This window comes from Paralichthys olivaceus, chromosome 6 (assembly GCF_024713975.1).
Source record: "Paralichthys olivaceus isolate ysfri-2021 chromosome 6, ASM2471397v2, whole genome shotgun sequence".
Taxonomy (NCBI): Eukaryota; Metazoa; Chordata; class Actinopteri; order Pleuronectiformes; family Paralichthyidae; genus Paralichthys; species Paralichthys olivaceus.
The window spans coordinates 3,627,843-3,651,595 of NC_091098.1; the positions used below are offsets into that span (position 1 = coordinate 3,627,843).

The window sequence follows — 23,753 nt, forward strand, 5'->3', positions numbered from 1 at the left end:
ATTTCCAGTAGAGATGTGATTTATGGCTCTTTGGAGGGAGCCGGATCTTTGGGATCCGTTCATTTCAAAGAGCCCTTCAAAAGACTGGCTCATTTGGCTCATTTTTATATTTATTCACTTTTAAGAAGTAAGAATAATAATTTCGAACTCAGATTTCCCACCAATATTTGAGTTTGAATTATTCTGAAATATTGATTATAGCTTCATTTGACATGTGTGGACAAGATTTTAAAGTCTGATATGGATTCATTGTAAATATTCCACTGCCATATCCCTCTGAGTTGACAGTGAGATCACTATTTATTTCACTAAGTGTGTGTAAAACTACTTTGACTTATATTATTCATGCAACACCGAAACACTTAGAAATACACAATAAAAAACTAAGCAGGCTACAAAAAACTCAAAACAATATTTTAATAAAGGCTTATAATCAAGATTAAAGGTGCTGTAAAAAAATACTAAGTTGTTGGTCAGTAACATATTGTCTTGTTTTAGTGCAAATTTTAGAGAAAAACGTGTCACACAAGTTTTAACAGTGGGGTGTTGAGTTTGAAAATGCCTGTGCAAATTGTTTGTGGAGCCAGATTAAATGAAATGATCTTCTGGCAAATACTGCACTTAGCCTCACTGTCTGCCTCAAGCGAAAAGTGCTCCTTTTGCTTTGGCTCATTTTGCAGAATGATGACGGACAGCCCCCCCCCCTCTCCTTCAGGCTGCTGTTGACTGCACTGCCGACTCTGAGGCGCTTTTTTTTTTTTTCTTTGCTTTTCACTGTGGCACTCCCGTGAAGGGAGCGTGCAAATATTGCAGTTGTTGTCTCATGCAAATATTTGCATTACGCAATGCATATGAAACAAGCGCTCCTCCCCGTTCTCTCTCCGTCTCACTCAGTGGAGGAGCAAGGAGGACCTTGTGTGAGCATCTGTGTGAACCATAGGTGTAAACTCAGGGAGAGAAAAAAAAAAAGAACGGCTCCCAACCAAACGCTGCCAGACTCCACAGACCCATACCCTGCTACCAGATTACTTCCTGTCTTTAAAACATCCTGTAATAAAGAGACGCAGAGACCTGCAGTGGAGAATCCTACATGGAATCGTAGCAGTGAACTCTGTTATCTCGGTCATCAACTCTGCTGTAGAAGACAAATGTCCGTTCTGCAGCCAGAGAGAAACTGTGTTTCACTGTTTTTAGAGTGTTCTCATCTCTCCACTCTGTTTAGTTCACTGGACACCATTTTTAACAGATGCGAGGAGTTTTTCAAGAAGACAGTTTTTATCTGTGGTTTTAATTAAACTCGCCAGAGAAAACACAAGTGCCAGCTCTTAAACTTTGTTGTAGCTCAGGCAAAGATGGCGGTGTATGTGAGCCGTAAAAGAGAAATAGAAGAAGAACTGAATGTTGATGTGATTTACTTGTTTGCAAAAATGGTAAAAGCCAGACTTCTAATTGATTTTAGTTTTTTCAGAGCCACCCATGACCTGGAGAGTTTCAGGCTGATGTGGGGACACAGAGAGGTTCTCTGCTCCGTCATAGACCAACAGCTGGTCTACGGAGATATAATACATTTATAATTTCTCTGAGAAAAAAAATGTATAAATGTAACTTATTACGTTTTTTATACAGTGTAAATAGTGATAAATAAAGGATGGTTTTAAAAATAAAAAATAAATATCTCTCTCAGCTGACGTCTCTGACTCGCTATTGTTTACATTGTCGGGGCAGCACGAGCAAAAACGGTTTTCTATTTCTTTTACAGCCGCTGCTGACAGAGGGTGTACTGTTTGAGGATGTGTCAGCGTATCTTCAGTATGGTTTCATATGCCTGCTTCAATGTTTCCTCTGTCGCAGCAAAATCAACATGTTAACACTTTACTGTCTGAAGAAAAAGTTTTAGATGTCATTTAAATAAATAATGCAAATCCTACTGTCTACATTATAAGTGCTATGTTCATAAACTAAATAACGTACAGTTAGATGCACATATTAAAAGCAATATTCTTAAAGAAACTTGTTGATTAAATTACTATTTTTTGGAGTGTTATCTGTTCACACAATTGGACTTGAGGTCCTAATGAAACTCTGCAGACATGAGTCAGCATTTCAGGGGATTGCCCTCCTCTAAGCTGTACAACGTATGATGTCATGACTTGAGTTGTGGTTTAGACCCTTGAACCACAGGATGTTAGAAAAGCCACGGTTCACTCTTCTAACCACACATGCGTTTTATGACTCCGCTCCTTGATCTCCTGATGCAGCTGTTTTTAAGTTTTCATTCTTTCTCTGCAAGATTTTAAGTCCTTCTCTGGTTTTTGGAAACTTGTAGAAACAACGAGAAAATAACCAAGTATATAGGAGAGAACCAACAAATGATTAATGAAATACAAGTGTTATTGTCAATTGGTAATTATCAAGCGGGTCTCGCCAGTAACTCAATGTATCCCGGGACAGACAGACGTGCAATGGATGTCACGTGTACAGAACAACGCAACAGAAACATATTGTACAATTACAATGAAAGAAAATGATTACTGTAGTAGTGGTTAGCAGTGGTGGTAATATATATAGTGGTGGGTCATAACAATGCTACAATGATATAAAAGTTAATATTAATGTCATAGAATTATGACTAATAGTAATAACTAGAGTGGATGTCAGGCAGGGCCATGGCAGTAGAGGAAACCATGATTCATTACCAGGAGCAGCCATGATCCATGAGAACCTGCTGGACGAGAGAGCACAGAAACTCCTACGAGGGCTGTACCTGTTGGGTTCATTCATTTGATTGGAGGGAGGCAACGCTTCAAGTGTGCTGCATCAGACCACGGTCGGTCCCTGCCCTCTTTATATACAGTCTATGGTCCCTGCGCACAGGAGAGAGCTCTGCCATGTGCTCCGCTCGCAGGTTGATTCATACTGAACTTTGCTCGGAGCTCGTTTTCTACCTGACCACACTGGGAAAGAGACTTTTGTGTTTTAACAACGTTTCGCTTGTGAATTATTGATCCGAAGTTCGAATCTGTGAATGTGTTTCCAACTTCCCTCAGCGGCTGTGTGGCGTCGAGAGATCTTGTTCCATGAAGTGAATGAGTGTTCACCATTTTTCTTATCCAGCTTCGAGGACACTCACTTTGAACCCGAGAGCTCACTGCCTGTAGACGGAACATGGAAGTTCGTCTGATCGTGTTAACGACGGTAAGCTGAGTGAATTTCTATAGAACCTCTGAATGTTGCATATTACAGAGCAGGAGTGAACCAGTAGATTGTTGTGATGTCGCTGATAAATCGACACCGTGAGTTTGTGGAGATGAACCAATAAGTTGTTCGCTGTGTACTGGTGTTATCAACAAAGTGTCACTGTCAGAGAACTACTGGAAACATGGTCTGAGTCTGAGTTGTGTAAAACCTTCAGGTTTGGATGAGGAAGTGTGGAATCTGAATCATCTGAAAAACTAAAATCACATGAACACACCCACATCAGGATTTAGGTGGAAACTCGCTCCTCCACTCTGCAGTAATCCTGTGATCAGTTATCATGTCAGAAAAACCACCATCTGCTCACATATGATACCAACTCTTAGCTGTGTGACCGTGGTGTGTTGTGTATTTGTGCAGAGCTCAGTTTCAGTATCTTGAAACAGTCAAAGAAACATAGAGATCACTTCTTATTTCAAATCAACAGGATCTCACTGAACCGTTGGAAACGCCTTTTTATGAGTCCACTAATCGAAGTGCTGCCTGTTACTTGCGCTCCTGACACTCAACCACTTTATCTATACTTCTTTTTTTAATTTCCCTACGGGGATTAATTAAGTATTCCTGATTCTGAAATCAACAGGATCTCACTGAACGGTAGGAAACGTGGGCTTTGAAAGGGAACAGAACTAAGACCTGAACTTTGAGCAGAGCAATGGGCTGTAGATTGATCAGTGTTAGCAGAATTGTGACAGGCTGCACTTTCAGTAATATTTCCTCAAAGTTGTAAATCAAAGAAACAGTAAATACAAAAATCTTAACTGGTGGAGCTCCACCTTAACAGATGCAGACTACTCAGCTATTAACTTGAGGAGGAGTATTTGGGCTGGATACTGTTAATTAACAATCTGACTCCAGAAACAATCAAGCCAGTGTTGAGTCTGTTTAAACAGATGAGCAGGTCTCTGGGGTTCTCATCCATTGTTTTTATAAAATAAACCCATATACATCCATCTTTCATTGAATGAACTTACAAAGATCTGAATACTAACTCAAATGTTGTCACAAATATATGACAAAAAACAGAAACTGGAAAGAAGAAACATTTGGTCATTTAAGTGTCCAGTCGTCTCCTCTCCTCTCTCTGTTCATGACAATGTTAACATGTTTAAACTTTTGCTCTGTCCTTCAGATACTTTTGATCAAAGTCTTCTGTGTGAATACTCTGACTTGTCATCCAACTGAGTATCTGATACGGAATGAATGCTGTCCTCTCTGTCCACCTGGTAAGATCCTGAACGAGAAGAATAAGATGGAATGGGTTGTTTTATGTTTTGGCTTCTTTTGTTGTAATAAGAATGAAACTGCAGCGCATGTTACGATAACTCACATATAACGTGAGTTTAACTCTCAAGATGATTTGTCTTTGTTCAACAGAAACATTTCATGCAATTCAATTGTTTTCTTTTCAACAGGAAATCGTGTTAAAACAGACTGCACAGAGTTTAGGAGCACTTCCTGTCTGCCCTGTGAGAAGGACACCTTCATGAATCTTCCCACTGAACGTACAATGTGTTTTCCCTGCACGACCTGTGGTCCAGGTAGATTTCTGTCTAAACATTTGCTGTAGGTTTAAAATCAGTAAGTCCAACAGTGTATGAGCTGAGACTGAGATGGAACTGAGCTTTTCTGATGGTTTTTACATCGTCACTGTGTTTGTCTGTTTAGAATCGTTTTCTGTGTCACAAAACACAAGTCACAAATTGTGTGTGTTCATATTTTAGTTCTTCTTTTTTGCCATCAAATTAGGAGACTCTCCTTTGCTCTGTAGTTTCTATCAGTGGGACTTGCATTAATGGTAGAAGTGAAAGTTCTTACAAAAGTCAGTTGTTCACTCCATATCTCCTTGTTCCTGCCACCAGCAGATCAGTCCACTGTGTTGTTTATACAGCAGTTTGTATCTTCATATGTTCCCTCCATATGTAACCTCTATGTGTCCACAGATTCTGGTCTGAAGATAAACACTTCATGCACAGCAACAACAGATTCACTTTGTGAACCTCTGGAAGGATTCTACTGTATCAAACACACAAGGAACAACTGTGCAGCAGCAAAGAAACACACACAATGTAAACCAGGGCAGTTCATCAAACAGAGAGGTGCGTTTTCCAATTCTGACTTTAAGATTGAAGTTTTCTCAGCTGTAAAAAAAGAACACAGAGCAGGTTATTTCAGTCATCCAGTCAATGTGAAGCATTTGGATGATATGTGGCAAATTGTTCATTTCATGCTTCACACATGACATCTGTATTATGAATGATCAAACGTTCAGTCAGAATCACTGCCAGATCATTTTGATGATTTCATGATTTTAATTTCACCACATTGGACTGAGAGAGTCTGATTATCTGATCTCCGTCATGGCAACAGAAGTCAGAGAATCACTTCCTGTTTAGCAATCTGTTTTCAAAGTAAAACATTTGTTGCTGCAGTGCCTCATAGTGAACAGTTCTTTTATTTTGAAAAGTTGTGTATATATATGGTTTGTCTAAGGTTTATAAACCACACACTTAGACTGTTTATAAAAAGTTCTGCACACAAACAATAAAAAGTGACAGTATATTGTAGAACAGTTTGAAGAGGACTCACTCACTAAAAACAAAACTAATCAAAATCCAATCTTCCTGTGCAACTGTGATAATAATCATAATCATAAGAGAAATAATAATAATAATAATGTGGCTGAGTGGCAGCCTGTCACATTCTACAAGAAGTGGACAGTTGTGATAAACAGCCTAATATATTCAGTGTTATTTCAAAGTTGTATTCTTATTTTTATTCTGACTACATTGTGTCCATGCACTGCTGCTTTCACTGTGCTGCTGCGTCGACTGAACTTCCTCCATGGAGGATCATTAAAGGTGCATCTCATCTGACCTTGTCTTATCTTTATACAACACAAAAAATATAAAAACAATAATGAATATAGTCATAAAAGACTGTTGCAGTGATCCAGGTGTGATGAGAGAAACTAATGTCAAATAGTTTCTGTATCTTTGAAATTCTGTCAATGTTCCTTAGTTAATAGAAATATGTTTGTAAGTTTAGTGACATGCTGCTCTACATTTCATCACATCTCACATCAAAAGGAGGGAATTTGAACAAGGAAATGTTTGCTGATCAAAAACCTCAATAATCAGACAGGTCTCATGTCAAATACCACTTTGCTATATAATCCTAATATGACGTGTACAATAGTAACTGTATAGTTTGTGTTTGTACAGGAACAGCCCTCACAGACTCTGAATGCTCTGACTGCAGTAACGGAACATTTTCTGATGGGACCCGTACATCTTGTCAAGCACACACACAGTAAGTGAAGAGTCACACCACACGTGGACGTGCCTGGTTTCTTACACCTGCAGTGAATCTGTGGTGTCTCTCACGGTCCTGTGAAAATGTCCCCCTGTCGTTCCAGATGTGAATCACCAAAACCTCAGCTGAAGCGACCAGGAACCACTTCAACTGATGCTGAATGTGGAAATACCAGTTTAATTGTCACAGTGGGAATCATCGCTTCAGTGGTTTTGGTTGTTTTAGTTTTATCTGCCATCGCCTTAGTTTACAGGAAGAGGAAAACATGTCATTCAGGTACGATGTGTGTGTGATCAAAGAAAATGTTCTCATGGATGATAAGAATCCATCAAGTCATGATGTCATCGAGTAAGAGGTTTTTCATCTGTTTCTTTCTGTAACAGGAAAAAGAAGAAATCCCACAGAGGTACGTTTGTTCTCTCTTTTTCACAGTGTATGTTCTGACTCTGTGTATATGTTCAGTGCTTGATGACAATACTTGCTTGATGAAGGTCATTTGATTATTTTATTTAATATTTTACTAGAAGGGAAACACAACTGAAGGAGAAGCTGTGGATATGATGGAGAGAACATAATGAACAGCAGCAGGTGAGACAGCAGCGTGCTCTACATTGAAATATTAGTTAATTGAGGACTGTATAGACACTTTCAGACATGACCTCTGGAGGACGTCTGCAGAATCGGGTCCAGACTCTCTCCAGCTTTGTCTTTAACACATGAACAACGCAGCAAGAGATTCTTTTATAGAACTCGTTCACATCAACACAAATCTCTGGAGCGTTCAGGTGAGGGGTGGCCCAATAGTCAGAGGCAGGATGTAACATAATAACTGCTGCAGAGATTAAACCACCAAAGGCTCTCTTGGCATCATCTTCATCTTTACTCTTTTTCCTGCAGGGATATTTGCTTTCTCTTTGTATTTGTATTTTTGCGTCTGTAGCATGTTTGAAGCATCATCAGCACACCTATCCTGCTGTATCGACACATTAGGTAGAGTTTTAGAGAAACATCCAGCCCCTCTGGAGAATGTCAGGAGATTGTCTGGAGTCCAGTGCATGTCTGAAAGTGGCCTAAGATTGATCTGACTTTACTCTGTGAAGTCTGTACACATGTACAAGAGGTTTCCATTTTAATTCAACATATTTCTTTCCTCAGCAAAAGAGATGAACCTGCAGAGAACCAGTAAACTGTCTGTGCACTGCAGAGTGAATGTGCTCTAGAATCCAGGTATATCCCTCTGGGTTCTGGTAAATTGTTTTTGCAGGGTACAGAAAAAAACTCTGTTTCACATCACTTCACAGATGTCACTGCACCCAAACTACAGTGAGCTGGGAATATGAAACTTGGAGCATGTTTATTAAAACTGCCTGAATCTCCTGCTGACAGTGAGTGAGCTGCACGTGCCTCAACTACCAGTCACCTCACTGCCATCTACAAAAGTTCTCTGACAACTCTGCTGTTATCGGCCTCATCAGGGACGGGGACGACAGAGCCTACAGAGAGCTCATTAAGGACTTTGTGGTCTGGTGCCAGTTGAACCACCTCCAGCTCAATGCCGGGAAGACCAAAGAGCTGGTGCTGGATTTCCACAGGCACAAACAACCCTGCACACAGGTGATCATCCAGGGAACGGATATAGAGATGGTGACATCTTACAAGTACCTGGGTGTTCACATGAACAATAAACTGGATTGGACTGATCACACTGCAGCTACACTGAGTAACTCAATGTATCCCGCTACTGTCTATGGACTCCTCCTCATCACTGCAGAGAAGTCAGCTCAGTGAGGTCATTCGGCCTTTTGACGCATCGATGTTCTCCTCACGCTCAGGAAAGGAGGGAGGAGTGAGGAGCAAGTCTGATACGACGTTACCAGCTTGTTACACACTGAACCTTTAACACATTATTTATTTTTATAATATATATATTTTAAACTTTGTGTGTAGAGTTGCGTTGATGATTGTTGCTAATGGTTTTATTTGTATTTCATGTAGGGCCTGCCACTGAGGAGTTGCCCCTAATTTCAGCTGTGTGATGATAATAAAGGCATTCAGTTCTATTCCATAACACAAGTGTCCCAAACTACGGACGATTAGGGCTGCACGATATTAGGAAAATGTGTGATGTGCGATAACGTTGTGTAATATTGCTTTTATTAGTTTTTTTAGCCAGTTCATGAATGTTTGGGGTTAGGTTCTGTGGAAACCCTCAAGATGGAGTGAATGTGTGCATCAGTGAGACGACTCCTGTGTGGGTTTTTGTTCATCTTCATCTCAGAGAAAAGCGTGTGGGTGAACTTGACAGGGCACAGACAGCAGCACACAGGCACTGGGATCTCTGGATCTCTGGAAAGATAATTTAATATCATCAATACTCAGTGAGTGAGTGGAGAGGAGCGCTGTGTGTGTAGCCGGGCATTGAGCACCCTGGCTCGGGCTATGGAGCTTTTTTTTTACCGAAAAAAGATATGATATGTTTACCTTGAGTTTGACGTCTCTGGACTAGAATATTGAGCCACACATCTATTCCGTCTTTCACATCAGCGCTGTATAATCACAAGGGAGCGATCATTTTATTATTATCATAGTCTTCAGTCAGAGGGGGGCCACAGGGGGGTCCAGGCTCAGTGTTGGACCCCTGTTGGACCCCCCCCCCCAAGACTGCCACAGCTCACAACACATCTAACATCGCTGTATATAAAACAGCTTGCAATGATCACCTGTCTTTCCTAAATGTACCACAAATGTCACAATAATCAAATTGTTTGTGTTATTGTTTTTTTGCATTTGAAGAAGGTACAAAAGGAAATCAGAGAAATGACATCACACGGCCAGAGGTGTAACGTGGACTATGTGTTTTTGTATAGGTATTTATTATCTAAGCTAATGTTATAAAGGGGTGAGGGAGGAAGTAACAGGAAGTGCGGCGAGCGAGGAGCGAGGAACAAACTCTCATCCGATAACCAGATCGCGGAGCCCGGATGCTGAACGGATGGGGTGAGATCGTGAGGTGTTCCAACAGAGGGTGGACCGTCACGTTTCGCCATTGTTGTCCCCTGTTAATATTATGTATCCTTAATTTAGACACACCTTCAGTGGACTTTTCACTTTGTAGGTGTTGTTCTGTGCACTCTGTCATCCCGGGAGAACTACTGTTTACTTGTTGTGGTGACCATGTTGGTATACTGCCGCCGCGGTCGTGGTTTGATATTTAATTCGTTTGGGCCTTAAATACACGGTGTTTTCCCCTCAAACTGTGTTTCTTGTTGATGATAATTTGCTTTTTAGTCAATGCGTGTTTAACGCGGATGTTTTCAGCGTTCTTCTGGCGCTATTAATCATTTTGTGTAGCCCGACCAGTTATTTGGAAGCAACTGGAGTCTGGTGAAATGAGCGTATTGTACTTTTCCTTAGAGCTGTCTGAGATAAGGTGAATTGGTACAAGCTTACACAGCTGATCAGTATTACTGATCTGATGGCGTCATAGAGCTTAATAGAATCATTTAATAATCAGTTAAACATGTTGATTTACTTTAAACTTGAACTAGTTAACTCACCTATATCTGACAGTGCAGGTGAACTGCTCCAAGAAAACGACCACATTCTGACAGTAACATTCTGTTTTCCATTAAAACAGTACTGTGCTGTAAAGAACAATGTATTCTGGGAAATATTTATGAGCTGTTTTCCTTAAGATATTGCAATACACTGTAAACAGCATTGCATTCTGGGGGTGATGTCAGAATCAACGGCAGAGAGGTCCTGCAAAAACGGAAAACTACTATTTTTCTAGAAGACACATGTGGAACACAAATTGGTGAAGCCAACTCTGGATCTTTTTTAGAGGATTATCATCTGAATCCTGCATTTTATGAACAAGTCTTTAAGTTGAAATCAACTTTTTCTGCCTTGCATCGTTTGCTTACCTTTGTGGTCTTTAAACAACCTCACACTAGAACTGTCACTTAGCTATAGCTTGCAGCATAAGCTTGTGGTCCTCTGAATTAGCCATGTGGTGACTTGTGAGTACAGCAGAAAAGCTCATTTTTAAATCGTTATTTTGTAGGTTAGGCCAATTTCTTATCAGTGCTTAAAAGTTATTCTTATTGGCTTTTGTATGGTCAGTTGGTTCACAGCTAGGTGCATTATTATGAGTTTCTCATCTTCTGTACATTTTCACCATAACCTTAACTCCACTAAAGCTTTAGTAATGTTAAAGTTTATTTGGTGTTGAAGTTGAACTAATATTATTTTGTAATTTTACTATGTTGTCCAGCTGCTGAAGGCCCACTTGACAAAGATTTGAGATGGACTCACTCGTCTAGTTTGTTTCTTTTCTCTTTTCATTTATACTGCAATGACTTGTTGCCATCTTAATCCTCATCTAATAGAGCTAATATCCTAACCACAGTTTTTTGTCTGTGCTACAGCTGTCTTCCACAGTGGTGGCGAAAGGACACTCAACCTACTTTTGACTCCTCGTCTAATATTGCTCGATATGTATTCAGAACATCTTCTATTGCATATCAGATGGGTTTTGTTATAAGTTAATAAAGGTTATCTGTATTAATAATTAATAAAGCATACACTTCTTCCTCTTAGATATATTTGCAAAAGTCAAGATACTTTTTGAGATGACTCTTGATTCCTGTTTCTCGGGGAAAGAGCCTTTGACAGTTGGACACTGGAGGATCAGCCTTGAGGATCGTCTGTGGGACATCCTCTCACCTGTTGTGACAGGGCTTGCTGCTCTGTTTACAGACTGAACATGTTTAACTGGGACGCTGTCTATACAAGCTGAGGCTTGTGCTGTCTATCTGTTATTTTCTCATTTTTTCAAAATGTTTCATTATTATTATTTTTAACCTTTACTTCATAAACACTTTATTATAGACATCATATATTCTAGACTTCATATCTGTTCAACCTCTCATCTCTTGTGTTCCTCTGTGTTTTGTAGATGCTTCTTTTGAATCAACCCAGAATGAGGAACAAAAGCTGAGGGAATCGTCTCCAAGAGAAATGTGTCACATCAACCTTGTAGACTTTGAGTGGAATTTCATAGGTCAGCGAGAGCTCTCTCCTCAGGCACTTCACATCAATGCAACCATGGTTATTTGTCCATTTTTGTCTTTAATTCTGTACATGTGATCATATTCTTGCATTGTTTCACTTCAAAAATGTGGATCTGCTTACTTTGTATGTACATGCTCACTTGTCCCAGGGCAGGTATACAATTGTAGGATTTAATCACTTAAGCCTTTTGATGTTACTGTGTATAAAACAGTCAGTATCTGAGCAGACCCTAATCCTCCACTTTATTTCACTGTGTTAGAAATACTGATGAGTTATTGGATGTGTTTACTCCATGCATGTCACTTCTTGGTCTTCCATGCAAGCAAATGACATGGCTCTCACTGTCGGTGCTTCACACACAATACCTCAGAAACCATAGTTCTAATTATGACAGTGTTTAAAGGACGATGTATCTCGCCATTGTGTTGTTAAATTAATAGATTTAAAGAGATTTGTCTGAAAAAGGCACTTTGTTTTTACCAGGACCATCAAGTCTGACCAGCTAGATGTTCCACCATTTAAACAAGTAGAAAAAACTCAATAATATGAGTCTTTCATATTTCTCTGTTTGTATTTCAGTATCACTGGTTACAGATTATATTTGTGGAATTCATGTTCTTGTCCTGCTAATACTTGCAGTGTCAAGATGCATAATAAGTGTTTTACAAGGTTTATTGTTTTATCCCATTTAATGAACATACTGGTAACTGTCATGTTCTGTTATGCATAGCTTGAAATCTCCAACTGTAATGGACAACTTTGTTTCTATCAACAAAAGACAAACAACCTGCTCCTCCACCATGTTCTCTGTCTTTCCAGATCACTGTAAATCCATTCATTCAACTCAGTGAAGGTTTTAACCAAATTTATGAAACACAAACATCTGGATTTATGGACATTTCTTTGATCGACAATATAACAAGCTGTTAAATCACATTGTTAAAAACTAAACCAGTGGTTTTGAAAATGTTTTGCTTCTGATAAAGAAATCTAGTTATTTCAAATGTATGAAATTTTCAAAAGCTCTCATAATATATCTTACATCGCTCTATACATGACTGTTTACAATGTATTTTACTGCAGCTTCACTTGCAGCTTACATACCTGCTTCAGTATAATGATCTAATAGAGCTTAATACAATCATATAATAATCAGTTAACCAAGTTGCTTTACTTTAAACTTGAACTAGTTAACTCACCTATATCTGACAGTGCAGGTGAACTTCAATTTAAATATTTCAGCCCAGAAACTGTAGCTAAATGGTCCAAAAACATTTGGAGTTTAAAAGAGCCACTGAAAACATTTATCATTCAAGACCAGTTACATACACTGTAAGTATAAACAGGAAGCAGAATGTGTACTCTGCAGTTGGTTGCTTAGTAACAGATACTACTACGAACCAGACTCTGGTACTACATCTACTCTATTTTGTCCATCTGCGCTGAATGTCCCCCAGTGTTACACTCTTCTGTTTAGAAAAGACATCTGTGTTTCAAACAGATGTTTAGAGGTAAAACCCAGAATCTTCACTCAAACACACATTTAGAAAGTTAAATATACAATACTAGGTTATTTTAGCTATTCCTTATGTATTTTCACAATAAAAGTCCAAAGAATGCTTTAACCTTACTGAGCTTGAAGATCTATACAGCTTCATAAACACTGAACAGTGTTTTTGAATCATTAAAACGAATGCAGTTCAAGTTTCAAGGGTTTTATTGTCATATGTGTAAAAGCCCTGACAAAGGGAGTATTTGAGTGAACGATACATGGACATAAACTGTTCTCAGATCAGAGAGGTGTCTCTTAATGTTATTTAAAAACTCTGTGCTCCCTCTGCTGGAACCATCTGGTAACTACTCCTGCTCTTAATGCTGCTCGTGTTAGAATAACTTTTTGAACATAAAACACAAGAATACACAAAAATACTGTTCTCTAACTGCTGCAACTGACAGCAAACATTATAACCATAACATAAATATAACCGCTTACATGGTAAATATGCTATTTAATGCTTGTCCTTCCAAGATACAAGTGTCTGCTGTGAAGAAAATAAAACACAATAAAAGATGAAGAGAATAATCTCAGTTCATACACTGAGGGTGGCCATTTGTCCCATCATGCCACTGTGCCAGCACTTAGAAATAATATTCCAGTTTCAGCCAGATGTCCAGATCCAGCTGTGAGTTATCTCTCCACAGAGGATCATGAAGTCTGAGTGTTGAGGCACGTGCAGCTCACTCACTGTCAGCAGGAGATTCAGGCAGTTTTAATAAACATGCTCCAAGTTTCATATTCCCAGCTCACTGTAGTTTGGGTGCAGTGACATCTGTGAAGTGATGTGAAACAGAGCAGTGGTTTTTTCTGTACCCTGCAAAAACAATGTACCAGAACCCAGAGGGATATACCTGGATTCTAGAGCACATTCACTCTGCAGTGAACAGACAGTTTATTGGTTCTCTGCAGGTTCATCACTTTTGCTGAGGAAAGAAATATGTTGAATTAAAATGGAAACCTCTTGTACATGTGTACAGACTTCACAGAGTAAAGTCAGATCAATCTTAGGCCACTTTCAGACATGCACTGGACTCCAGACAATCTCCTGACATTCTCCAGAGGGGCTGGATGTTTCCCTAAAACTCTACCTAATGTGTCGATACAGCAGGATAGGTGTGCTGATGATGCTTCAAACATGCTACAGACGCAAAAATACAAATACAAAGAGAAAATCTCTGCAGCAGTTATTATGTTACATCCTGCCTCTGACTATTGGGCCACCCCTCACCTGAACGCTCCAGAGATTTGTGTTGATGTGAACGAGTTCTATAAAAGAATCTCTTGCTGCGTTGTTCATGTGTTAAAGACAAAGCTGGAGAGAGTCTGGACCCAATTCTGCAGACGTCCTCCAGAGGTCATGTCTGAAAGTGTCTATACAGTCCTCAATTAATGAATATTTCAATGTAGAGCACGCTGCTGTCTCACCTGCTGCTGTTCATTATGTTCTCTCCATCATATTCACAGCTTCTCCTCCAGCTGTGTTTCCCTTTTAGTGAAATATTAAATAAAATAATCAAATTACCTTCATCAAGCAAGTATTGTCATCAAGCACTGAACATATACACAGAGTCAGAACATACACTGTGAAAAAGAGAGAACAAACTTACGTCTGTGGAATTTCTTTTTTTCCTGTTAGAGAAAGAAACAGATGAAAAACCTCTTACTCGATGACATCATGACTTGATGGATTCTTATCATCCATGAGAACATTTTCTTTGATCACACACACATCGTACCTGAATGACATGTTTTCCTCTTCCAGCAAACGAAGGCGATGGCAGATAAAACAAAAAAAACCAAAACCACTGAAGTGATGATTCCCACTGTGACAATTAAACTGGTATATTCACATTTAGCATCAGTTGAAGTTGTTCCTGGTCGCTTCAGCTGAAGGATTGGTGATTCACATCTGGAACGACAGGGGGACATGTTCACAGGACCGTGAGAGACACCACAGATTCACTGCAGGTGTAAGAAACCAGGCACGTCCACGTGTGGTGTGACTCTTCACTTACTGTGTGTGTGCTTGACAAGATGTACGGGTCCCATCAGAAAATGTTCCATCACTGCAGTCAGAGCATTCAGAGTCTGTGAGGGCTGTTCCTGTACAAACACAAACTATACACTTACTATTGTACACGTCATATTAGGATTATAGAGCAAAGTGGTATTTGACATGAGACCTGTCTGATTATTGAGGTTTTTGATCAGCAAACATTTCCTTGTTCAAATTCCCTCCTTTTGATGTGAGATGTGATGAAATGTAGAGCAGCATGTCACTAAACTTACAAACATATTTCTATTAACTAAGGAACATTGACAGAATTTCAAAGATACAGAAACTATTTGACATTAGTTTCTCTCATCACACCTGGATCACTGCAACAGTCTTTTATGACTATATTCATTATTTGTTTTTATATTTTTTGTGTTGCATAAAGAAAAGACAAGGTCAGATGAGATGCACCTTTAATGATCCTCCATGGAGGAAGTTCAGTCGACGCAGCAGCACAGTGAAAGCAGCAGTGCATGGACACAATGTAGTCAGAATAACAATAAGAATCCAACTTTGAAATAACACTGAATATATTAGGCTGTTTATCACAACTGTCCACTTCTTGTAGAATGTGACAGGCTGCCACTCAGCCACATTATTATTATTATTTCTCTTATGATTATTATCACAGTTGCACAGGAAGATTGGATTTTGATTAGTTTTGTTTTTAGTTAGTGAGTCCTCTTCAAACTGTTCTACAATATACTGTCACTTTTTATTGTTTGTGTGCAGAACTTTTTATAAACAGTCTAAGTGTGTGGTTTATAAACCTCAGACAAACCATATATATATATATATATATATATACACAACTTTTCAAAATAAAAGATCTGTTCACTATAAGGCATTGCAGCAACAAATGTTTTACTTTGAAAACAGATTGCTAAACAGGAAGTGATTCTCTGACTTCTGTTGCCATGACGGAGATCAGATAATCAGACTCTCTCAGTCCAATGTGGTGAAATTAAAATCATCAAATCATCAAAATGATCTGGCAGTGATTCTGACTGAACGTTTGATCATTCATAATACAGATGTCATGTGTGAAGCATGAAATGAACAATTTGCCACATATCATCCAAATGCTTCACAATTGACTGGATGACTGAAATAACCTGCTCTGTGTTCTTTTTTTACAGCTGAGAAAACTTCAATCTTAAAGTCAGAATTGGAAAACGCACCTCTCTGTTTGATGAACTGCCCTGGTTTACATTGTGTGTGTTTCTTTGCTGCTGCACAGTTGTTCCTTGTGCGGTCTGTACAGTAGAATCCTTCCAGAGGTTCACAAAGTGAATCTGTTGTTGCTGTGCATGAAGTGTTTATCTTCAGACCAGAATCTGTGGACACATAGAGGTTACATATGGAGGGAACATATGAAGATACAAACTGCTGTATAAACAACACAGTGGACTGATCTGCTGGTGGCAGGAACAAGGAGATATGGAGTGAACAACTGACTTTTGTAAGAACTTTCACTTCTACCATTAATGCAAGTCTCACTGATAGAAACTACAGAGCAAAGGAGATGATGTGCACATCTTGTGACTTGTGGTTTGTGAAACTCAGACAATCACAGTGACGATGTAAAAACCATCAGAAAAGCTCAGTTCCATCTCAGTCTCAGCTCATACACTGTTGGACTTACTGATTTTAAACCTACAGCAAATGTAAAGACAGAAATCTACCTGGACCACAGGTCGTGCAGGAAAAACACATTGTACGTCCAGTGGGAAGATTCATGAAGGTGTCCTTCTCACAGGGCAGACAGGAAGTGCTCCTGAACCTGCAGTCTGTTTCAACACGATTTCCTGTTGAAAAGAAAACAATTGAATTGCATGAAATGTTTCTGTTGAACAAAGACAAATCATCTCGAGAGTTAAACTCACGTTATATGTGAGTCATCGTAACATGCGCTGCAGTTTCATTCTTATTACTTACAACAAAAGAAGCCAAAACATAAAACAACCCATTCCATCTTATTCTTCTCGTTCAGGATCTTACCAGGTGGACAGAAAGAACAGCATCTGCTCCCTATCTGATACTCAGTTAGATGACAAGTCAGAGTATTCACACAGAAGACTTTGATCAAAAGTATCTGAAGGACAGAGCAAAAGTTTAAACATGTTAACATTGTCATGAACAGAGAGAGGAGAGGAGACGACTGGACACTTAAATGACCAAATGTTTCTTCTTTCCAGTTTCTGTTTTTTGTCATATATTTGTGACAACATTTGAGTTAGTATTCAGATCTTTGTAAGTTCATTCAATGAAAGATGGATGTATATGGGTTTATTTTATAAAAACAATGGATGAGAACCCCAGAGACCTGCTCATCTGTTTAAACAGACTCAACACTGGCTTGATTGTTTCTGGAGTCAGATTGTTAATTAACAGTATCCAGCCCAAATACTCCTCCTCAAGTTAATAGCTGAGTAGTCTGCATCTGTTAAGGTGGAGCTCCACCAGTTAAGATTTTTGTATTTACTGTTTCTTTGATTTACAACTTTGAGGAAATATTACTGAAAGTGCAGCCTGTCAGAATTCTGCTAACGCTGATCAATTCTGCAGAAGGTAAAATGTGTTTGTTGCTGTTGTGAACTTGTCTGAGCGAGAATCTCCTGCTGTGTTGTGCATGTGTGAAAGGAAAACTGTGGAGAAAGTCCGGCCCCCAATTCTCTGGAGCTCCTCCACAGGACATGTCTACAAAACGGCTTATGAGTGACAGAGAGAGGAAAGAAGAAGCAGAACTGTAGGTGAAGAGGAGTATGGAGGAGGAAAAATCCTTTTATTTATTTCCACATTGATTTATTTCCATATTTCTTTGGCCATATGTAAATGAGGTAGGAGGTCCTAACCTCAGTCTGGAGCAGGATTGGTCAACTGAGCGATCCAGACAGAAGCAATGTTTTCCTCGTGAATCTTCACTGTAGTGTAGTTAGCAAACGAGCAACAGAAGCTAGTCCTTGGGTGCATGGTTCTCTACATGGTTAGCTAATGACCTAACCTCATTTGCAATGCCTCATAAAAACTGACATTTATAAACCACTAGTAGATAAAATACAATATGTAAAACTTAGCTACTTAAGCAGGTTTAAGGCAAACAGCCTGTGTCGTGCATGAACACTGTTCATATTTTTCATCAACGATGAACTGAACAAATCACTTTTCATATGATGAACGTGAGTGAAGTTTATTTTTAAAATCATCATCGTATCAGGCATCAAGTGAAATACCAGGAGCGAGAGAAAATGTGTGTGAGTACACGTGTGTGTGTTTGTGTGTGTGTGTGTGTGTGTGTGCTGCCATTAGCATATCGACACGGAAATACATAAATAAATAAATAAGGAAATAAATTCAAGACATTTAATTATTTATGTCCTGTTTAATTACAAACTCTTATTTATTTATTTCTTATTTGTTTGCAGAATATGTCTTCATTTATTAATGTATTTATTTATTGTGTGACAACTTTACCAACAAAGATGCAGCTTCCAAATGTTTACTTCTCAAATTCATCTTGAACGGCAGGTTGGTAGTTTTCTTGAGCTGAAGTCACCATCACTGAGTTCTGGGTTGAGGTGAGGTTTTAATCCAAAGAGGAGAAACACATCTGGAGACAAAGACAAAGAAGACTCAGCTGCAGTTGCCACAGTCAATGAGGCGACATTTTCAAAGAAGGCAACAGGATTGGCACATTGTGTGTTGTGTTGTTTTTGTTGACTGGCTTCAGTTTGTTTACCCCCCCCACCCAAAAAAATAATAAATTCATTTTATGGTCAGCTGCCACTACTCAGCCGTTCACACCACACAGGCCAGAAGGTGACCTGGCAACATTCCTGCTGCTAGTCTGATCAGGTCTGTGTGTCTTTCACTTTCAGTGAGTGATAACATTCATCATTAAACCTTCTACAGCCCATTGCTCTGCTCAAAGTTCAGGTCTTAGTTCTGTTCCCTTTCAACGCCCACGTTTCCTACAGTTCAGTGAGATCCTGTTGATTTCAGAATCAGGAATACTTAATTAATTCCCGTAGGGAAATTTAAAAAAGAAGTATAGATAAAGTGGTTGAGTGTCAGGAGCGCAAGTAACAGGCAGCACTTCGATTAGTGGGCTCATAACAAGGCGTTTCCTACACTGTAAAGAATTTCACTGTACAGTGCAACTACTGTTATTTATTTTAACAGTATATTACCATATTTCGGATTACAGTATATGACCGTAGAATAACGGTGGGTGTTGTTGTTATTTTACAGCACATCTACCGTAATTTATCTAACAGTATATTACCGTATTTTGGATTACAGTACATGAAAGTAGGAGAACTGTGGGTTATGGTCATTTTACAGTAGATGCCAGTGTGTTATAAAATCTGCTATTTTTGCACATTATAAATCCTCACCCATTTAAAACCAAAGTATGCAGGGCCTTTTAAATACCCAGCCCTAGGCTACCACGTTCATCCCGACAGCCAGTCAACATCCAGAAGTCCTACAATAAACACAAAGCTTGACTTTCCTTGTATTTTAATAATGTTTAGCCTTCTAGTGCTTAGAGCGGATCAGAAACACATTCAGCAACAACATGCATTCATCACTGTTCATCTGTCTGTGCTCAAATGAAGAAGAGTAGCAAGTTAAGCTAGCGGAGGATACATAGGAGGAGAGTAGCAAAGAGTGGACAGTACAAGGAGCGCTTACTCTTTCTGTTTTCAAGAACCAGAACTCACAGAGCAGAGCATTAACTTTAACACCGTTTCCCAGAACCGATAGTATAGAGCTCTCACTTTAATCTTATTCAGCTGATATTTTATTTCACTTAATAACTTATTTCACTTAATAACTTCTACCAAACTGTCTGAGCTGTGTCTGCCTCAGTTTCTATCTAACATAGGGTTTCTATGCATGCTGGCTCAATGAAGAGACATAATCATAAATGAAGTGATTACATTTTGTTGTTTTTGCCAATCATTCCTAACCTCTGACCTTGAATAAAATCAGATGCAGACCTTTAAGTAATAAGTTTGAGAACCCTGGTATAGAACACAAGAAAATATACATTCCATAACATTGCTGTAGTTTATTACAAAGTGCTCATTTGTACAGCAGACTTTGTAAGATTAGTAACATTGAGAATAATGACAAGGTATTGCATTACCATATTTGGAAGAAACTGTCTCCAATTCAATCATTAGTGACAGAATTACTGAACTCAAGAGCATAACCTCAGACGCTGAATTAAAGTACCATCTAGAACAGTGTAACACTGCATTAAAGTACCATCTAGAACAGTGTAACAGTGCATTAAAGTACCATCTAGAACAGTGTAACAGTGCATTAAAGTACCATCTAGAACAGTGTAACTGAACAGTCTAGCTTGAAAACAAGTCTTCTGCATGTGAACTATAACAGTGGGAGTGGAGAGAGAAAAGGGGGGGAAAGAAAGAGTCTCCTCAGTCACCAATGACAAGTGCCTGTAAAAAAATAAATGAATACAATTAGCAACACAACTTCTTGCAGAAAATGGTTAAAGACAGGACGAAAAGTTCAAAGAAGAGAAAAGCAAGAGACAGAAAAGAGAGAGGGTAGTTAGTTTAGAGAGGGTTACCTCCCTAAACTAACTAGAGATAGAGAGAGAGAGGCAAGATATCAGACATCCGACATCTTTGTCATATATATATATATATATATATTGCTATATTGCTTTAGTTAAATGTCTGTCTTTGACAAAAAAAATGTATTTTCAGCTTTAGTGTGATAAAAGAATAACTTCTGGCACTTAAGAAAAACAAAGTAGGCTACTGTATGTTTGCATAACACAGCAATACTTGGCTAATATGACAATATCATGCAGTTTAAATGTGCAGACTTGCCTATATGATGAAATGATTAAGCAAAGTTAAGGAAGCTGATTTTTTTCCTTCTTCAATTTCACTGAGAAAGACAGACATTACTACAATGGAGTACATAATAAAACGTGTGTGATGTTTTGAATGTTGCTCCTGGCAGGAACAGACACACCTTACTTCTGCATTTGGCTATGCACTTTAGGTCGTCACTCACCCCCTTCAGAAAATCCTCGTTTCCTTCCTGTTTGTGTTTGCACAGTCAGCTCTATAAACCACAAGTTAACACAAGTTAGTTATATCTTCACAAAATTCGTGATTAACTAATAATGTAACAATCTCTGAGATCTTAATGACATGCATTTTACGATTAAAAAAAAACTTTATGAAGGTCAGCAACACCTACAGCTAATTGAGCTCAAGCTAGCTACAGAGCTAGCTTACACTTAGCCAGGCAACCTGAACTAATGAAACAGACCTAATAAAACATCTGAAATGTCAACAGTTCAATAATCATGCAGACAAAGCAACACTGGACACTACCAATTTCAGGAGATAAGCATAACTTTACTTTACCTGCTCTGATGAACTCCACATGGACTTCTCGAATGATATGACGGAGCTGTGCTCTCCAAAGTCGAGTTCGGGAATAGCCAGTTAGTATATTGTCACTCAAAAATGAGGAGTTTGAGGAGTTTGATCAGTAAAGAAGTGCTATCATGAAAATAGAAACATAGGACTGCAATCATCAGTAAGATGCTGATGGATAATGACTGGACTTAAGAAGGGGTGTTTCCACTGCTTGACAGAAAATACTGTTTTATGCTGTTAAATTAAAGTTTAACTGTAATTGTAACTCTAGTTCAACTGTAACTGTCATTTAACTGAGCATTAACTGTTAATTTACATGTTAGCATGAATATTTAACAGTATTTTACAGTTATTTTAAAATACAGTAAGATACTGTTGTAATCCACCGTAAATTTACAGCAATTCATTACAAATACTGTTTTATGCTGTTAAATTACAGTTATCTACTGGTATTGTTAAATTACTGATTTAACTGTTAATTTACATGTGAGGGATGAATAGTTAACAGTATTTTACAATTATTATAAAATACAGTAGGATACTGTTGTAATCCACCGTAAATATACAGCAATTTGTTACAGTGTACAGTTCAGTGAGATCCTGTTGATTTGAAATAAGAAGTGACCTCTATGTTTCTTTGACTGTTTCAAGATACTGAAACTGAGCTCTGGACAAATACACAACACACCACGGTCACACAGCTAAGAGTTGGTATCATATGTGAGCAGATGGTGGTTTTTCTGACATGATAACTGATCACAGGATTACTGCAGAGTGGAGGAGCGAGTTTTCACCTAAATCCTGATGTGATTTTAGTTTTTCAGATGATTCAGATTCCACACTTCCTCATGACCTCATCATACCTGAATTACACAACTCAGACTCAGACCATGTTTGCAGTAGTTCTCTGACAGTGACACTTTGTTGATAACACCAGTACACAGCGAACAACTTATTGTTTCATCTCCACAAACTCACGGTGTCGATTTATCAGCGACATCACAACAATCTACTGGTTCACTCCTGCTCTGTAATATGCAACATTCAGAGGTTCTATAGAAATTCACTCAGCTTACCGTCGTTAACACGATCAGACAAACTTCCATGTTCCGTCTACAGGCAGTGAGCTCTCGGGTTCAAAGGGAGTGTCCTCGGAGCTGGATCAGAAAAATGATGAAACATATTCACTTCATGGAAAAAGATCTCTCGACGCCACACAGCCGCTGAGGGAAGTTGGAAACACATTCACAGATTCGAACTTCGGATCAATAATTCACAAGAGAAACGTTGTTAAAACACAAAAGTCTCTTTCCCAGTGTGGTCAGGTAGAAAACGAGCTCCGAGCAAACTTCAGTATGAATCATCCTCCTGAACACATGGCTCTGGTCTTTAGCTGTAGTTACAGTCTGTGCGCGTGCGCAGGGACTGTCTATGATTGGCTGCAGGTTCGGCAGTGGGTGGAGCTAAGGGGTCGGAGAGACAGAGTTATAACCTCTTTATATACAGTCTGTGGTTAGAAGGAGAGTGTGATGAGGAAGTATCAGTGTGAGTTGTGGCTGTGACAGCAGCTCGTGTTCAGGGACTCATATTGTGGGTGAATAAAACACTGAGGCAACGACTCGGGCTCTCTCCTTCCTTCACCAGAGGTATTACAGAATCATTCTGGGGATAAGAATTTTCTGGAATGCTCATACTAACAGATCATCTCATGGCTGCCTCATGGACAATGGACTTTAACCCAGACATGTCAAACTCAATGCCCGCAATAAAATAGCACATGTCTATCTCAACTGCTCCGCCGGTAAGAAGGAAAAAAAGCTCCATAGGCCGAGCCACGGTGCGCGATGCCCGGCGAGATCCACACGGAGCGAGCGCTCCTCTCCACTCACCCGCAAAGTATTTGATGATATTAAATGAGTTTTCCAGAGTTCCAGAGATCCCAGTTCCAGATACCTCGTCAAGTTCACCGTGTCTCTCAGGCTTCTCTCTCTCTCTCTCTCTCTCTCTCTCTTTCACTCTCTCTCTCTCTCTTTCCTTGCGTCTTCCTCTTTCCATGTCGCTC

At 39.1% G+C, this 23,753-nt stretch overlaps 2 protein-coding genes across 13 annotated transcripts; one reads left to right on the top strand and one right to left on the bottom strand.

Moving 5' to 3' along the window:
* Nucleotides 1-2,854: 2,854 nt before the first annotated feature.
* LOC109639650 (tumor necrosis factor receptor superfamily member 14-like) lies at nt 2,855-14,022 on the top strand. 9 transcript variants are annotated; one of them, XR_011243209.1, is made up of 9 exons: nt 2,857-3,195; nt 4,388-4,481; nt 4,671-4,796; nt 5,199-5,354; nt 6,480-6,567; nt 6,674-6,846; nt 6,954-6,976; nt 7,098-7,158; nt 7,726-8,001. XR_011243209.1 is itself a non-coding variant. In XM_069526803.1 (8 exons), the coding sequence occupies exons 1-7, from the start codon at nt 4,268-4,270 to the stop codon at nt 7,143-7,145; spliced, it is 831 nt and encodes a 276-aa protein (XP_069382904.1). In that variant the 5' UTR covers nt 3,935-4,267; the 3' UTR covers nt 7,146-7,158; nt 11,531-14,022. The 9 variants fall into 9 exon arrangements, 4 of the variants coding, with proteins under 4 accessions (XP_069382906.1, XP_069382904.1, XP_069382902.1 ...); XR_011243211.1 differs by having other exon boundaries at nt 7,872-8,001; XR_011243207.1 differs by having other exon boundaries at nt 2,855-3,195; nt 6,954-7,158.
* LOC138410502 (tumor necrosis factor receptor superfamily member 14-like) lies at nt 13,346-23,106 on the bottom strand. 4 transcript variants are annotated; one of them, XM_069526848.1, is made up of 10 exons: nt 22,768-23,104; nt 18,735-18,870; nt 17,262-17,355; nt 16,946-17,068; nt 16,442-16,597; nt 15,220-15,307; nt 14,941-15,113; nt 14,812-14,833; nt 14,630-14,690; nt 13,346-14,127 (listed from the first exon to the last, which is right to left on the bottom strand). In XM_069526848.1, the coding sequence occupies exons 2-9, from the start codon at nt 18,774-18,776 to the stop codon at nt 14,663-14,665; spliced, it is 726 nt and encodes a 241-aa protein (XP_069382949.1). In that variant the 5' UTR covers nt 18,777-18,870; nt 22,768-23,104; the 3' UTR covers nt 13,346-14,127; nt 14,630-14,662. The 4 variants fall into 4 exon arrangements, with proteins under 4 accessions (XP_069382949.1, XP_069382950.1, XP_069382948.1 ...); XM_069526849.1 differs by lacking the exon at nt 18,735-18,870 and having other exon boundaries at nt 22,768-23,106; XM_069526847.1 differs by having other exon boundaries at nt 13,346-14,690.
* Nucleotides 23,107-23,753: the final 647 nt, after the last annotated feature.